At 39.9% G+C, this 15,393-nt stretch overlaps 3 protein-coding genes across 3 annotated transcripts; 2 read left to right on the top strand and 1 right to left on the bottom strand.

Moving 5' to 3' along the window:
* The first annotated feature begins 1,471 nt into the window (after positions 1-1,471).
* Positions 1,472-6,199, top strand: LOC116205641 (AT-hook motif nuclear-localized protein 8). The gene is made up of 5 exons (XM_031538273.1): positions 1,472-2,470; positions 2,603-2,655; positions 3,915-4,046; positions 4,236-4,397; positions 5,588-6,199. Exons 1-5 carry the CDS (start codon positions 1,897-1,899, stop codon positions 5,864-5,866), a joined length of 1,200 nt encoding a protein of 399 aa, XP_031394133.1. The 5' UTR covers positions 1,472-1,896; the 3' UTR covers positions 5,867-6,199.
* An 806-nt stretch (positions 6,200-7,005) lies between these two features.
* LOC116205646 (auxin-responsive protein SAUR77-like) lies at positions 7,006-8,501 on the top strand. The gene is made up of 2 exons (XM_031538277.1): positions 7,006-7,626; positions 8,056-8,501. The coding sequence occupies exon 1, from the start codon at positions 7,223-7,225 to the stop codon at positions 7,610-7,612; it is 390 nt and encodes a 129-aa protein (XP_031394137.1). The 5' UTR covers positions 7,006-7,222; the 3' UTR covers positions 7,613-7,626; positions 8,056-8,501.
* A 4,618-nt stretch (positions 8,502-13,119) lies between these two features.
* On the bottom strand, positions 13,120-14,819 carry LOC116202847 (AT-hook motif nuclear-localized protein 23-like). Its single transcript, XM_031534474.1, has one exon. It carries the CDS (start codon positions 14,448-14,450, stop codon positions 13,611-13,613), a length of 840 nt encoding a protein of 279 aa, XP_031390334.1. The 5' UTR covers positions 14,451-14,819; the 3' UTR covers positions 13,120-13,610.
* Positions 14,820-15,393: the final 574 nt, after the last annotated feature.

Genomic DNA, 15,393 nt, shown 5'->3' with positions numbered 1-15,393 from the left:
GGCCGTATGAGATTGTAATTGTATTGTTCCCCAGAACAGAGGTGGTTGGCTTGGAGTTTGATTCTTCATTTTTGGCTTACTTCAATTAGTCTTTGATTTGAAATAAGCATGAGAAGTTTGACTGAGAGGACACTTTCCTCTGAACATTAGTCATGAAAAAAGGCTGGTGCTTTACAGAGAACCACCCCCCTACTTGTCTCATTTGGTTGCATTTTTAAGGTCGTATCTATTGCATTTTCACCTTAAAATGCCAACAACTTTCTATCTAATAATCTAAGTGCAATAACAGCTGTGACAATCAAAAAGAAAGAAATGTCAATTTGCTATGACATCCGCTGAGAATCTAGGACAAAAAGGATGGTCATTCTAGCAATGAGCTGATTCTTCGATACGATACGACTGGCATTATTGTAAGTAAGTGTTAGGCGAGTTGGAATCGTCCCCTAATACATTGCAAAGAGTTGTTTCCTTTTGTTTTGATTTTGGGTTGATAAATTATGTTGCAATCACAGTTTTCATCGGTCAGAAGATTACTTGTGAGCGGTGGAGGTAATTGGTATCAATGCGGACTCACAGGATTAACCAATATCTCTATTCATGACCAAAAAAAAAAAAAAGCATGAGCGGATATTGTGGCCAGGGCAAGTTCTCGTGCCACGATAGTTAAACGAGTCCATCCTTTATTTTTTTTTTTTAAGTCCATTTCGATTACACGACGTGAAAAAGTGCAACGCTCCAGTTGATTTCAAGCATATTTGATCAACTAGACTCCCTAAAACAAAATAATCAAAGCTAAAAATTTTTGCGAATGATTAAAAAAAAACACACACACAGACAATTACGCCGCACATATGATGTGCACATTGTATTTTATTCTTTTGCCCTCAATCCATGGAGAGAACTGGAAAATTAGGTACTTTAGGTCAAGAGTAGTTTCTTTCACATGGCATGATCGTATCATCACCGAGAAGTCGATGAGCTAAATGCCGCGACACATGCCTTGCAAAAGCAGTTGTTTGCTATTGTATTCGTCGAGTCACATTTGAATAATCAAAACATACGACGTATTCGCAGATAATCACATGCCCAGACGAATGCACGTACTGCAGTAACAATTAAATGAGCATATGAAACTTCTCACGTGACGTGAAGCGAAATGAACAGAATCGAGTCGGTTTTGAGCATCTACACGTACAGAGGCTGATTCGAACTCGACAAGCAAAGATACCGAAATTGATCCACAATTGTCATAGTTCGGTTAAAAATGCAGTGTACCCTCAGTAATGCATAATCGAGAAAGGAGCCAAACCGAGAGACATGAAGTAATAGATGATCTTTAAATTTGTTGTTATTAATGGTGTTGTGCTCCACAGTACCAACCGCAACAGCGGTTAGATTAGATTGACATAAATAATAAATCTCTCCGTTAAGTTGTAATTTTTCATTATGGTGTGTTGTTTGAGCAAATCACCCAAACGCACAGAATCAAACCTCTACAAAGTAGCACAAAATTTTGCTTAAAAATTGAGATTTGGGGAGAGAATCCTTCATCTCCTTCTCCATTCTAAAACCCAATCAATCCCTTCACTTTCTCGGAAGGGGGAGAGTTTAAACCCTAACTTCGGCCCCGTATTTCTCTCCCCTGACCACTGATTTCAAAATCACTCTCTCTCTCTCTCTCTCTCTCTCTCTCTCTATTCTCTCTCTGCGCGAATGAATCCTCCCCATCCTCCTCCTCATCGCTTGTTCCAAAGTGGGTTTCAGCTTTCAAGTTGATAACTTGTCATCAACCCAAAGCAGCATTTCTCTCTCTCCTTCCTCCACCGGTTTTGCTTTGAAAGAGCTCAAGCTGTGGCGGAGAAGATCTCGCCTTTACCCAAAATTCAGCATCAGAGGATGGACTCCAGAGACAACCCACAACCACCGCCTCATCAGCCGCTACCAAACATGATGGTGGGCCCCCCGTCCTACCCCACGGCCACCGCATCTCACTTGATCAACAACCCTAATTCCGCCACTCCAGCCTCCACCACGGGCACCACCACCTCCTCCTCCATGATGATGCACCACCACCACTCCCACCACCACCACCACCACCACCAGCACCAGCAGCAGCAGCAGCAGCAGCAGCAGCACCATCACCAGCAACACCACCAACACCAGCAGCAGCAGCCACCCCCCAGGTTCCCTTTTGTGGGACCCCCTTCATCTGAGCCCTTGGATTCTCTTGCCGCTGCCACCGGCCTCTACGATGGCTCCTCCCCTTCCGGGTTCTCAATCGAGCCAGCCAAGAAGAAGAGGGGCCGCCCGAGGAAGTACGCTCCTGAGGGTAACATTGCGCTCGGCCTAGGTCCCGCTTCGACTCCCCCCTCCTCTGGGGCTGCTCCTGGGTCCCCCTCCACGGAACCCCCAACCAAGAAGAACAGGGGAAGGCCCCCCGGGTCGGGAAAGAAGCAAATGGATGCTTTGGGTATGTTTTCTTGCTGCTATTGTTGATCCTTATCAGTCTTTGGGTATTGTCTTTTTTCCATTTTCCTTCCTTTTCTCTTTTCTTGTTGAAAGTTTGAGGCTTGATTGATTTTGAGTTCTTCCATGGGGGCAGGATCTGGTGGCATTGGGTTCACTCCTCATGTTATTTTGGTGAAGGCTGGTGAGGTACGTGATAGTTTTGCCTTTTCCCTGTTTGCCTCGGGGTTAGAGTTGAATGTGGTTGCGGAATTGTTGTTATGATGGCTTTCTTGCTGGTTTCTAGCTCCAAGCTTGAGAAACAAACATGAACGTTTGAACTGCATGGGCGAATTCAAGCTGATTGGAGCTGGAACATGTGTTTATCTTGATGAAAATGTGACCTATGTGCATGTATATATGTAGATTTGACTCCATTCCATTTGATTGTGAATTGAAGAGTTAATGTCATGATTTTGCTAAGGAAATGTGGTTGCTAACTTCTCAAACTTGATTTTGAGAAAGCAGTGAATTATCGTTGAACTCAATGCTTGTGTTTTCTATATGATGCGCGTGATTTTGAATTGCGGAACTCTATACGTCATCAGGAGCATTAGGTGGGATAAGTGGTCTAAAATGCTATCCTAGTGAAAGTATTCATAGCTCTGGTGAGGTTTTGTGCTGATCTGTGCAAATCACGTGCATTGTGTCCTGTTCTGACATTGAACGGGCGACAATGGTGTCCTATAGTAAGGAGATTATTGGAAAGAAAAGAAAAAAAGGTCTTTGGACAATTACTCAATATTAAAATGACAATAACAATGAATATCTATTTGCTGGGTAATAGTAAAAGGCCTTTAATAGGAGTACATGTCGACATAAATCGTCAGCTTGACTATGTTTGCGTTGCTAATTTATAATTTTTACGGAGATCTATTTGTGAAGAATGCAGAGCATTCTACTTTGGCAATTATCTTTCAATGGGATTACTAGCTTTCTGCTCAGCTTATGTACGTGTCTGATATTGTGTTTTTGATGCATGTGTCTGCTGTTATGTTTTTTGTTTTTATGCTTGAAGGCTGATGGTTTTTGTTTTCTTCACCCATTAACGAGAGTGAAAACCCCATTCCGATATTTTTCGGTAGTTTACATGTTAGATAGTTTCTTGATGTGGTTCCTTCAAACTTATAAATAAGGAACCAGAGATGGCATATACCTCCTTCCGTCTATGCTGATATTTGTAGAAATCAATTTCGATATCAAGAATGGACTCTGCGCTCGGCACGTGAATGGCATAGTAAACTTTGGAACTGTTTCTTTACATTGAAACATGGTAATTTACTATTTGAATATCATTAGAATGTCAGATTTTGGGGTTGATCCTATGAGTTACTAGTTTCATGAAATGGTTCATCCTATGTGTTACTATTCTCAGATGATTCTTATCCTTGTATCTTTTCATTTTGCAGGACATTGCTTCTAAAATCGTGGCTTTCTCACAGGAAGGACCCCGCACAGTCTGTATTCTCTCTGCAAATGGTGCAGTCTGCAATGTTACCCTCAAGCAACCTTCCATGCCTGGTCCAGCTGCAACATATGAGGTAATCCATCCTTCTGTTTCCTGTCTGGCCACAGCAACATTTTTTCCTGTCTTTTATAGGATTGACACTTGTGCTAATTCGCGATGCAAATTTATCTAACACATTGTATCATCAATAGGAATATATTTATGTTAGAAATCGCAGAATACTCAATATGGCATTGTCTTTATCCTTGGTACTGTGCTGCAGGGTCGATATGAGATCATTTCTCTCACCGGTTCATTCCAATTCCCTGGTGGTGATATCAATCACAGCAGAATTGGTTCCCTGAGTGTGTCCCTTGCTGGTCCTGATGGTCGTGTTGTTGGCGGTGGAGTTGCAGGAATGCTAATAGCCGCTACTCCCGTACAGGTAGTCTCGTAGAGCCCATACTTTGCTCTTGGAATAATGAAATGAAAAGGAAATTTGGACTGATCAATTGTTTTCCATTTTCCTTTTAAACTAACAGACCGTCATTTAATCTAAAGCAATTGCAACAGTTGGTGACAATATAAAGGGGATGAGGAATCAGATAGAAATTTCAGGGGGCAAAGAGCAGGGTTATTAACAGTGAAAACTAGGAGAAGTTAGGCAAGAAATTGAGGAATAAAACCAAATCTTACTAAACAGGCAATATACAGAATTTAGCTATATTTAAAAAATAGAAACAGATTGAAAATCTTTAGTGTTCATAATCTTGAGGTTGCACCAAAAATGTCTTCTTGAAACTTTTTGAGTATGCTTATTGGCAGCATAATCGTAGTTTTTCCAAATCGTAGTTTTTCCGAATCTATACTCGGATGCTTATTGGCAGCATAATTATTGTCGTAGGTAATTACTTCATGTCCATATGTAGTTTCAGTTATGTCATTGTCTTTCTCATTTCATTTGTTGATATGACCAGTCTTTTGCATGAAAATTCTCAATTCTGTAAGATAAAAGTAGAAAAAGGCGAAAAAGCAGAAAAGTTTCCCGTGACAGCTAGTTCTCGTTTGGAACTTGTAAATCAAATGGAAAGGAATGGAATGCATTTATAATAGTGAAATGAAGAAGTGTTGAGAGAAAAATATTAATTTTTAGGTTGAATTTGAGAATATGAAGAGTGTATTTAAGCAAAATAACTCGTTTACCAAGATATCATTTTATACAGATATATAGTTTTAGATATGAGAAACTAATAGAAAATATATGATTATATAAAACTTACTGGAAATGGTGGAATGGGCACTCCTTGAGTTTTTTGAAGGAAAGGGCATTTTATCAAGTTGAACATATAATGGAATGGCCTTTCTAACTCTTAAGAGTAACAACATACAAAGAAATGAAGTGGAAGAATAGAATATCATTCCACTCCATTCCATGCATGTGTACCAAACCGGACCTTAAGGGACTGGTAATGCAATGCCGTTTTCTTTTAATTTCCTTATAGGGGTGGATCCAAATTCTGTACCTTTCAACAGCCAAAAAGTGGAAAAGGAGATTACCTGAACCTTTATGGCTAATTTATCAATTGCAAATGCTAATTCAACTACTTAATCTTTATTCCTATGTTTGCTTTATAGGTCATCGTAGGGAGCTTTCTTGCGAACAAGAAGAAGTCAAGTTCGAATCCTATGAAATCGGGGCCCTCATCGGCTCCTCAGTCCCAGACACTGAACTTTGGTGCGCCACCATCGATGGTGAGTCCCTCTCAAGATGGCTCGAGTGAATCGTCTGACGAGAATGGGACCGGCGGAAGCCCAATGGCACGGCCCTCCTCAGGTTACTACAACGAAGTGAGTCAACCCATGCACAGCATGCAAATGTACCATCACCTCTGGGCGGGTCAAGCCCACCGATGAAGAGAAGAGAAGCCTGACTTCTTCTCATCCAGCACCAACGGAGGACAGGATTTTGCGCGTAACTTCCTTCTGACTTAGAGAAATGCCGCTTTGGTTCTTAGTGGTGGCAAGTAGAGAAAGAAAAGGTTCTTAGATAAGACATTTAACTTTGGTACTGCTGAAAGGAAATCTTAGAGAGGCTGCTGCTTTAATTTTTAGTTGTTTATTATCTCTTTTTTATTTCTTTGCCGTTTCTCCGAGTTGAGTACCTTGTTTCATTTCTCATGTGATTATGAACGAGATGGTTGTTGATAGTCCGATAACATGCTCTGCTCTCCTTAGGATTTGATGACCTGTTCGCCTTTGCTAGCACGTGATTTGCTATGTCTTCTGCCATTCTCTGCTTTATTACTGGGCTTCTGAGCTGAGTCTGAGTTCGATATTTGGAGGCTCTGGCTCTGATTCTAAGTTATATCTTTGCTTTGATTGCTTTTGAGTTAATGCTATGAATTTTTCATAACCAAGTCTCTAGGTCTTGGAGGGGGTCGCTGCATGCATGCCTTGGCCTCACTAATGCGTCAGGTTTCGACAAGCCTACAGTAGATGTGCAGTCTGGGAAGCTGTTCCGGTGCAAAATCCGATCTTTGTTTGGGATGGTTCAGGAAGTGATCTTTTCGGTTATTTTCGAACTGCGAAGGTTCCATTTCGAAGGGCGAGCAGATCTAGATCACAATATTCTGTGAGGATATTCATATTCACTATCCTCGAAACTATTAAGCAGAATTGTAATTGCTCACCAACTTGGACGAGCAACATACTTGCAATTGGATCGATTCCAAATTAAGCAAAAGCACCTATCCCAATCAATTAGATTAGTTCTTGGATACCCAACCCCCCAGGCCCCTAGATGCTTCTGTTCTCCTAGTTTGTGAAACCGTGTCCAAAAACTCGGTTCTCCCAAGGACAGTTTTCGGGCGCGACTGTATCTTGGAAGCCGGAAGCCGGACTGTGATGCTCTCTTAGGAGTGAAACCGAGTCCCAAGTCGGCAGTTACGATTCAAATTCCTGACCGTGTTTGGCCAGCAATGGATAGCCTTAAGAAGATGACATAAATCTAATATAACAAAAGGAAAATCACTTTCTAATTTGGTACGAAAAAACACTGCTTTCACTAGCCGTTAGCAGGCCAATTCAACGAGAGAACTTGTCAAAGTCCTCGCTCCACATTGAAACCTTCGCTTTCACTTCCAAACAAGCAATCGATCTCTAACACATATTTGCCTACATCCGTAAGAAACCCACATCATCTCCATAACAAATAAGCAGTCTCCCTCTAATTTGTTGCTCACCTCCTTTCCTTGGCTCTGTCTTCTTCTCATGGATTGTTTCGTCTTGCCTGGGTCCATACTGCGGAGGTGGAGTTCGGGATCGAGTCTCAGATACCGGGCACTGGAGGCCGAGGAAGGGCTCTACGAGGCAGAGACTGGGCCCGTGACTGTGGTGGTGGGGAAGGAGAGGAGGGAGTTCCTCGTGGACCCTTTCGTACTAGAAGAAAGCCCGTTCCGGGCCCTGATGGACGCTGTCAGAAAGGAAGGCAAGGGAAGAGCTCCTCCTGGCAGTACCAAGGCGAGGAATAAGGGGGTGATCTTTGTCGATGTGGATGCAATTTTGTTCGAGCACATGCTTTGGTTGTTGCGGAATGACTGCTCGTCCTTTTTCGAGCTGAATGTTGAGGAGATCATTGACTTCTACGCCCAAGAAAGCTAGTCAATGGAAGAGAGGTAAATAACTAATATAGTTTGATCACAGATTAATTCGAGTTATAACAAACGTTATGGTCTTCTTCGATAAATTAAGGGAAGAAGTTCCTGATCAACGAGTTATGTTTGTTGATCGATTCAAATGAATATGTTATGGCATCTTTGTACATAACAATAAAGTCTTTCTTTGTTTACTACCGGAAACGAGACAAAATGTTATGTCTTATCTTCTTGGAGAGTGGTGACATCAATAATGTCTTGGTTAATCTGCTGAGTGTGTTGTGTTCCTTAATCTTCTCGATTTGTCAGAGCTAGGGAGAAGCTGCTGTTAACTAATGCAGAGATATATATAGCTCTTCTTTTCCTTGTACACCAACTGTGTCTGTGGTGACATTTCGGTCGAACTTCCTCCTATATATTGCCAATATCGAATCATTTTTAATGTCTCAGGACGTGCTTTTTCCCTTTGAGGCGTACACATAACCACCGTGAGGCCGATATTGCTATTGCAAAGCTGAACCGTAAATGATCTCAATTCTCAGAAGATATTAATTCCTCCTTCCAGCCAGGATTCAACCTTGAAAAAGAAACATATCCGGGAGGCACCCTTGTTTCTGTTAAACTAAACTGGCCGTAGCCCATAATCATTTTTCGTTTACAAATCGGGCCCAAAGATGGACAATCCACATGCAAGTCGGCCCAGCCCACCATCTCAAGTGGACCACCAGAGCGACCATGTGGGCCCAAATAGATCAGCATACCTCCATTTTTATTAATTTATTATTATTATTATTTTTTTTTTTTTGCTGGAAGATCAACATACTCAATTCGAGATTACCTCACGAACACATGGGAATAATTTTATCAAAATAATATTGGACCAAATGTTTATGCGACACGGTTTGATAGTTAGGAGCATCAATGAGAGTACATGGGATTACTTTTAGCAAAATAATATTGGAGCATCATGCTAATTTAAGCTAATAGTGAATTTTCTATACTCGATAGGAATCGCTTTCTTTCCCCTCGGTGTGGAGAAAGTATCTCACTTGTGTGAGGTGGTTGTCAGATAACCAGCACTTACAGTACGAATATCACAACTTACGGGGATGCATGAAATGATGCCTCCACTTTTCCAGAAGAAATTATTACACTAATTAATAAGAATTGTCCATCCTTGTCCTTGTGATTTCATCCATCTTATTCCGAATGACGATTCTTTGCTTGATCTTTTGCACATTTTGATTCTAAACCTATACTCCGCACTGAAAAAGCACAACATGTAGGTCCTCTATCCATAACTCCAGTTGCTATAATAATGTGATAGAAACTTGTGTATGAGATTTTATTAAGATGGTCCATAAATTGATTTTACACCCCTTTTGCTGGCTATATACGTGTGTGAGCTGAATGATTGCAACACGCAAACACTTTTTATGGGATCATGGGGTCTTTCGAAATTTCATCATCATCATCATATGTATGTTTTAATTTGGACATTCAAAGTACAATTGGAATCATGTGTTCTTTGGACCCATGTTGTCTCCAAGTGGTTCAACATGTAATCATTGAAACACCCCACATCCCATAGGAGGGTGTTTGGGCTTACACGAACACTCATCATTGTATATCCGCCTTGGATCTCCCTATAAAATATATATAACTATATTAAATATACATATCCACACTCATTACATTATTAGCTCACCCAGTCCAACCTCTTTCCTTATATATATTTTTTCATCTTCTTGGAAAAAATTTGCACATTTTGATAATTTACGTCCCTTGCATCTCATAGTTATAATGCTATAATATTGGATGATTTGTTTTAATCAATCATCTTTTTGTGTATAATATATATATATATATATTTGTATAAATAAAGCATGGCAGCCAGTTACCTAAAAAAAAAAGCGCAAGCGTGGCAGCTATATCTCCCATCATTCTTATGCCTCTAAGAATCCTATTTACGTTACAACCTTTTATATGATAAGTATGAATCTCACTTTAAGTCATGTACATATAAAAATCGAAACATTCCAGCTGGGAGGGAAAAAATGGATTTTTACCTAAAACGGCTCATGGTTTATCCATTTTGTCAAATCTATCATATGTTTTTTTTATCAAATCTATCTCATGGTTTACTTTTTGTATTAAATCTATCCCGGCGTTATCTTTTTCGTCAACATTTAATGGCCGTGCTGACGTGGCACGTGGAGAGATAGTGGACCACACTTGCCACGTGGGCGCCGCGTCAGCACGGCTGTTAGATGTCGACGGAAAAAATAACGTCGTGATAGATTTGATGTAAAAAGTAAAACCATGTGATAGATTTGACAAAAAAAACATATGATAGATTTGACAAAACGGATAAACCATGAACAATTTTAGGTAAATTTTCCAGGAAAAAATAATAAAAAGAACGAGACCAAAGAGCCATAATATCTGTAAATCAACGACATTCTTCTTTGGGAAGGTATCCGCTTGATTTAAGCGAAAAAAGGGCAAAAAAAAAAGTAGAAAAGAAATGAAAAAAATTATATTATCTTTAGATCATATATATGTCTAAGTGTAGCTTCAAATGCTCGTGCTCTTTTATTATTGGCCACATCGGTCATTAACTAATTATAAAGGTGCATATTGTAATCTTTTTAGAACATATTACTGCCATAATTTTGAAAGATGGATCATTCAAAATTATTCTCTCCCAATAAGTACACTTTTAGGGATTCATATTACTAGCATTTTCCTCCTTATAGGGTTATATTACTCACTGTTGAACTAACATGCTGTTGGTAACATGTGATAGATTTCCAAAGCATAAATATAATCGAAATGCGGATCCTCATATAGAAACTTAATTTAGATTGTTGCTGTCTGATTATAATATAAAAGGTGACAACTTGGGATCAAATTAGGTGAGCATATGAATTATGCATGCATATAATATTTCTTTTTCAATAGGAAGCACCAAATGATGCAAGGCTTTCTTTATGGCAAATTCCAACACAACTTGCAGTTATTTTATTTTGTATTAGCTTGCAAACATGTTCGCATATATATATATATACACTCGCACACGCGCACGCGCATACACACATTGTCTCTTCAAATTATCAAAAAATGTCCAGACTTTCTTCAAGCTTTCAATCTCATTAGCTTTTTTCGAACTTTTCATCGCCAGAAGAGAAACTTGTCCTCTCTCCAGGGATTCATTCATCACTCGAAACATTTTCAATTTATTGTCATAACAGTGGAAATTATATCCAATGCTTACAGCTTGGATATAATTTTATGTGCCAATAAAACGTGGTTCTTCATTCTCTTTCAAATCTTGTTTCTGATCAATTCACCCTAGCCTTATATGCCAAGATGTAGAACCTCGAAGACCTATTAGGAAAATAGTGATGACGGAGCACTGTTATTTTATAATCATGGTCTGTCCGAAATCTTGGTTTTCCGATGGATTTTCGTTTTTTTTGGGCCAAAAAGAGCTTGTTTCTCTCGTTATGCAAGTTTTGCTCGATCATTATGACGATTTCTGTCATTACTCCAAAACGAGTATACGGGGAAATTGTCCAAGAAAAAAATATTAGAATAACTGAATATCGGAAAGATCCTTCAGGCTAACTACAAGTTGTGCAAGTTGAAGAGCAATGAAAATGCGTATGATAATATGCTCTCATATTCAACAACGAGCAGGTAGAAGGCTTTGCAAAAGAAGAAAGCACAAAGAAAAAGTTTAATTACTATTTAATTCTTTGCAATATTTTAGAAAAAAAAGGGACAAAATAAATTTAAACGTGACCAATTCAAGCTAGATTTTAAGATGAATATCTTCATCTAGAAAAAGGCTAATGAATACCAGCTTTCTAATAAAGGCATGATGATTATACAATAGCATTTTCTATTTCTTGGTGAATAGGGGCCGAGACCAAAATGAATCAAACAAAGCTAAAATGTGGGAGTATCTCAACATAATTATATTATACCCATTTTGTTTTGGGCAAGGTATAAAAATATAGCATTTCAGTGTAGGACTAATAAATTACTTATTATAAATTGACATAAATTATTATTTCAAATCAAACGAGAACCTTAAAAAGAGGGACAGAAAAATTCAATACAATCAACATGTGTTAAGTTGAATATGGCCGTGTAAACAATTTAGAAGACTTCGTAATTAAACTAAAGAAATGCCTCTGCTTCCTATAAATTGAAGAAATTCTTCATCGGTTTTAAAAGTAACGGAGATTTCAGTCGTCAAAGATGATTCAATGAATAGCAGAAATTTCTGTAATATATGGTTTCATCGAATGAATGGATCAATACTAAATTTGTTCCAGCTAGATGAGATAATAATGAATTATTAAGAAAATAGAATGACATAACTTCCCTTATCTGGTGTATATACATATACTATATATATATATATATATTGTGTAGAATAAAATATAATTACATCGAGTAGAGGGAAAGCAAGGCATTATCCGATAAAATAGAGAGAAAGCCGCTATGTATCCAACAGGTATAAGCAAGAATGCAGTAAAATACGCTTTTATTTAATCTATTTTCCTGTAAAACTGCAGGAAATATTTTGCTTGCACGGGTAGTGTATAGGACTAGGAGCACATTTAAGGGCATATAACTATATCAAACACTGTTCCAGCCCGAACATATATATAAGAGAAGATATTGCCAAAAAAAAAAAATGGCATCTTGAACATACATACACACAGACGCACAGATAATGTTTACACATAAAAAAATGCAATTTATGTCTTTGGGGCGGGGTGGAAGCAAGCCAGAGTTACCATCCTTCAATCAAATATTAATCTGCTATATTATTCACAGTTTCATTTCAGGCATATACATATGAGCACGTTTACAAATTCCACAATAAATGGCATCTACTGACCCAAAAAGAGAAAAAGAAAGAACACGAGCAGACACACATGTACATAGACAAACACACACACATACACACGCACATATATATATGTATATGTAGCCAAGCTAAATGTAAAATATTGGTTTTGAAATGTCGATTTAGGAGGGGAAAAGCAATTGAGAACAGTTGCAATATATGCGGCTACTTAATACAAAAAGAAGAGCAACGTATCATTTAATTCACTTTTGCTACCTGGGACTTCACACACTAAAGGCAAAACCTACATCAATGTATGTACAATTTTAGAATTTAAATCATGACCGTAGTTTCGACATTGATAATGATGTCCACTACTACTCCTCCTCTGGTTTTGGCTATATATATGGTACTTGCCCGAGCTAGCTAGCTGGTTCTATCAAGAGAATTTTGTCAGTGATAGAGAGAGCTATGGCCCGTAGTATTAGTTTTATTTTGCTGAGTATTCCTACACATATATCAGTTTTTAACAAAACATTCAATTTATACTAAAAACTAATTGATATCCTCATTCAGTTAATTGATATATTATCAGGTAAGGATACGGTCAGTTAAATGAACATATCCAATATATGTAACCAAAAATATAGACAGACTCCAAGACTAGGAATATTTATTCATATTTGTGTTTAGCAAATTTATGGTATACAGAAATTACAATACATAAACATCGAGAGGAAAAAGGGACAAGACATAATTATAGAGAAGGCCTACATTGCAGTTTCCGAATGGACAACCAAACGTTATTATACAAAGATACTGATCGATTGTTCTACAAAGCAGAATTTTCAAAGGGCTTCGATCCATACAAAGAGGAGAGTAGAAGAACGAGATGATGAGATGAAAGAGAGAGTGTAGCACTACTGCGCCAGACCAAACACTTGTCAAAGTTAAGCCCAAATTACATCAACGGACTAACAAAAAAAGAAGAACCAAGAAGACCCTAAACAGACATGATCGCATCATCACCATCATCATCATCATTGGAAGAAGAAGAAGAAGAAGAATAAATTTTCCCTAACCTTTCCCTCGCAAGAATTAATTGCCGATCGACGATTCGCTTGATATTATCCCATCATCAGAATTGTGGACGGGCCGTGGGCCCCGAGTTTCCGCTCCAACCATCTACTTGTAGCTGCACGTTCCCCATATTGTTGAGCGGCAAATTGAAGAAGGGAAGCCCCGAGGATGGATCCGGGAACGGGTTATTGCCACCGACTCCTCCACCGCCCAGGGGCTGAGAAGCGGCTGCCGGTGGCTGAATGTGCAGCTGCTCCTCGGCCTCCTCCAGAGGCAGCCTCTCATAAGCCACATTCGTGAACGACGCGGCAATCACGATCACAGGGCCTGCAGCAGTCAGCTCTCCAACCACGTTGCCGCCCACCACCTGGCCCTGCCCGCCTGCGAGGAAGACGGTCAGGCTTGTGGCGCCGGGTGGGGCTGGGGGAGGTAGGAATGACCCTGAGAGGGACAAGATCTCAAACCGACCATGGAGGGTCACCACGGAGCCGGCCGCTGCGGGCTGTCTGAGGCTCACGTTGGTGACGGTGCCGCTCCCACTGAGGACGCAGATCCCACGCTGACGGCGGCGGGCGTAGGTCGCCACGCTCTCAAACACATCGCAACCGCTCCCCACCTCAAGGATGTGGGCACGGAGGGTGTTGGCACTCTCCCTCGTGATAATCACGGGCGGCTTCGGCTTGTTCTTGGAGCCCGGGGGACGGCCACGTGGGCGCCTGGCGACGATATCTCCGGGGCCGGCCGAGCCAGCTCCACCATGGCCAGCGGATGCACCGTCATCAGCCTGCTGATGATCGAACTGGCTGTCATTGGAGTCTCTCTGGAGTTGGAGGGAGGGGTGGTGACCGGCGGCGAAACGAGAAGCAGCGGTACCCAAATCAAGACCAGCCATATTCATGCCCGCAACAACATCAAAAGGAGGGCAAGCCCACGGAATGAAACAGAAAACAAGGCGAGAAAAAAAAATTCAAATAATATTTACTGACATAAAATATGAGAGAAGAAGTGAATTAATTAAGGAGGATGGAACTGTTTAAAGGTTTTTGTTTGTTTATTCAAAGAGGATAGATGAAAAAAAAAAAGAGACTTAGAGCTGATGAGCTCTAAAATCTTAGGTTCCTTAACCTTATATCAAATTCACAGAACAGATTAATTATTATTAGAACAGTACAAGAACAGGAAAACACAGAGAGAGAGAGTTAGAGAGAGAGAGAGGATGATGAAAACAATGATCCAGTGTTGTGCAGAGCAAGTAAAAGAGGGAAGAGATGAAGAGCAAAGAGAGAGAGAGAAGACAAGGTCATTTTTTTTGGACAACCCTAAATAGTTTAAATAATGTGGGGAATAAAAAAAATTAGTGAGCATTATAATTATTATTATTCGTCGATTAGTTTTATTCTAAGTCTTACATATACATAGTTATGGTATCCATTAATTTAAAAAATTGAAGAGAACAAAGCCATGATTGGAGCCCTCTTCTCACTCCCATAGCGCGTAGGGTTTATCATTTCTTCCCTTTTTTCGACCCTTTTCTGTAGGACATAGAGATAGAGATTGTACTTCTTTTTTTTTACTGAATAAAAGGCTGGGAGGGGGAGACCAGTGTATCAACCCCACTCTGGAGACCAGAGAGGCTCCTCAGCCGCTATGAAATGTTCCATTTGTCCAAATGGGTAAAAGGCTCGGTGAGACATCGGTTCACCTAAGTCATCGTGACCCCATCAAAACGCACAGTGAACCAGAATAGCTCCCATAAGGTTGAGGACAAGGGTTTACTAACGTAAACGCTTTTGTGTTTAAGTTGAGTTTCGATTCTTTGACTTCCCCTTTGGAAGACAAAA

This window comes from Punica granatum, chromosome 4 (genome assembly GCF_007655135.1).
Source record: "Punica granatum isolate Tunisia-2019 chromosome 4, ASM765513v2, whole genome shotgun sequence".
Taxonomy (NCBI): Eukaryota; Viridiplantae; Streptophyta; class Magnoliopsida; order Myrtales; family Lythraceae; genus Punica; species Punica granatum.
The sequence above is the reverse complement of the archived record's forward strand: the minus strand, read 5'-3'. Positions and strand labels throughout refer to the sequence as shown.

What these genes read in the sequence shown, in the direction of transcription:
- LOC116205641 (XM_031538273.1), top strand. Translation starts at nt 1,897, where the DNA reads ATGGACTCCAGAGACAACCCACAACCACCGCCTCATCAGCCGCTACCA. An exon ending in GAAGCAAATGGATGCTTTGG is followed by an intron (nt 2,471 to 2,602) that starts GTATGTTTTCTT and finishes CCATGGGGGCAG; the next exon opens with GATCTGGTGGCATTGGGTTC. An exon ending in TTTTGGTGAAGGCTGGTGAG is followed by an intron (nt 2,656 to 3,914) that starts GTACGTGATAGT and finishes TTCATTTTGCAG; the next exon opens with GACATTGCTTCTAAAATCGT.
- LOC116205646 (XM_031538277.1), top strand. Translation starts at nt 7,223, where the DNA reads ATGGATTGTTTCGTCTTGCCTGGGTCCATACTGCGGAGGTGGAGTTCG.
- LOC116202847 (XM_031534474.1), bottom strand. Translation starts at nt 14,450, where the DNA reads ATGAATATGGCTGGTCTTGATTTGGGTACCGCTGCTTCTCGTTTCGCC.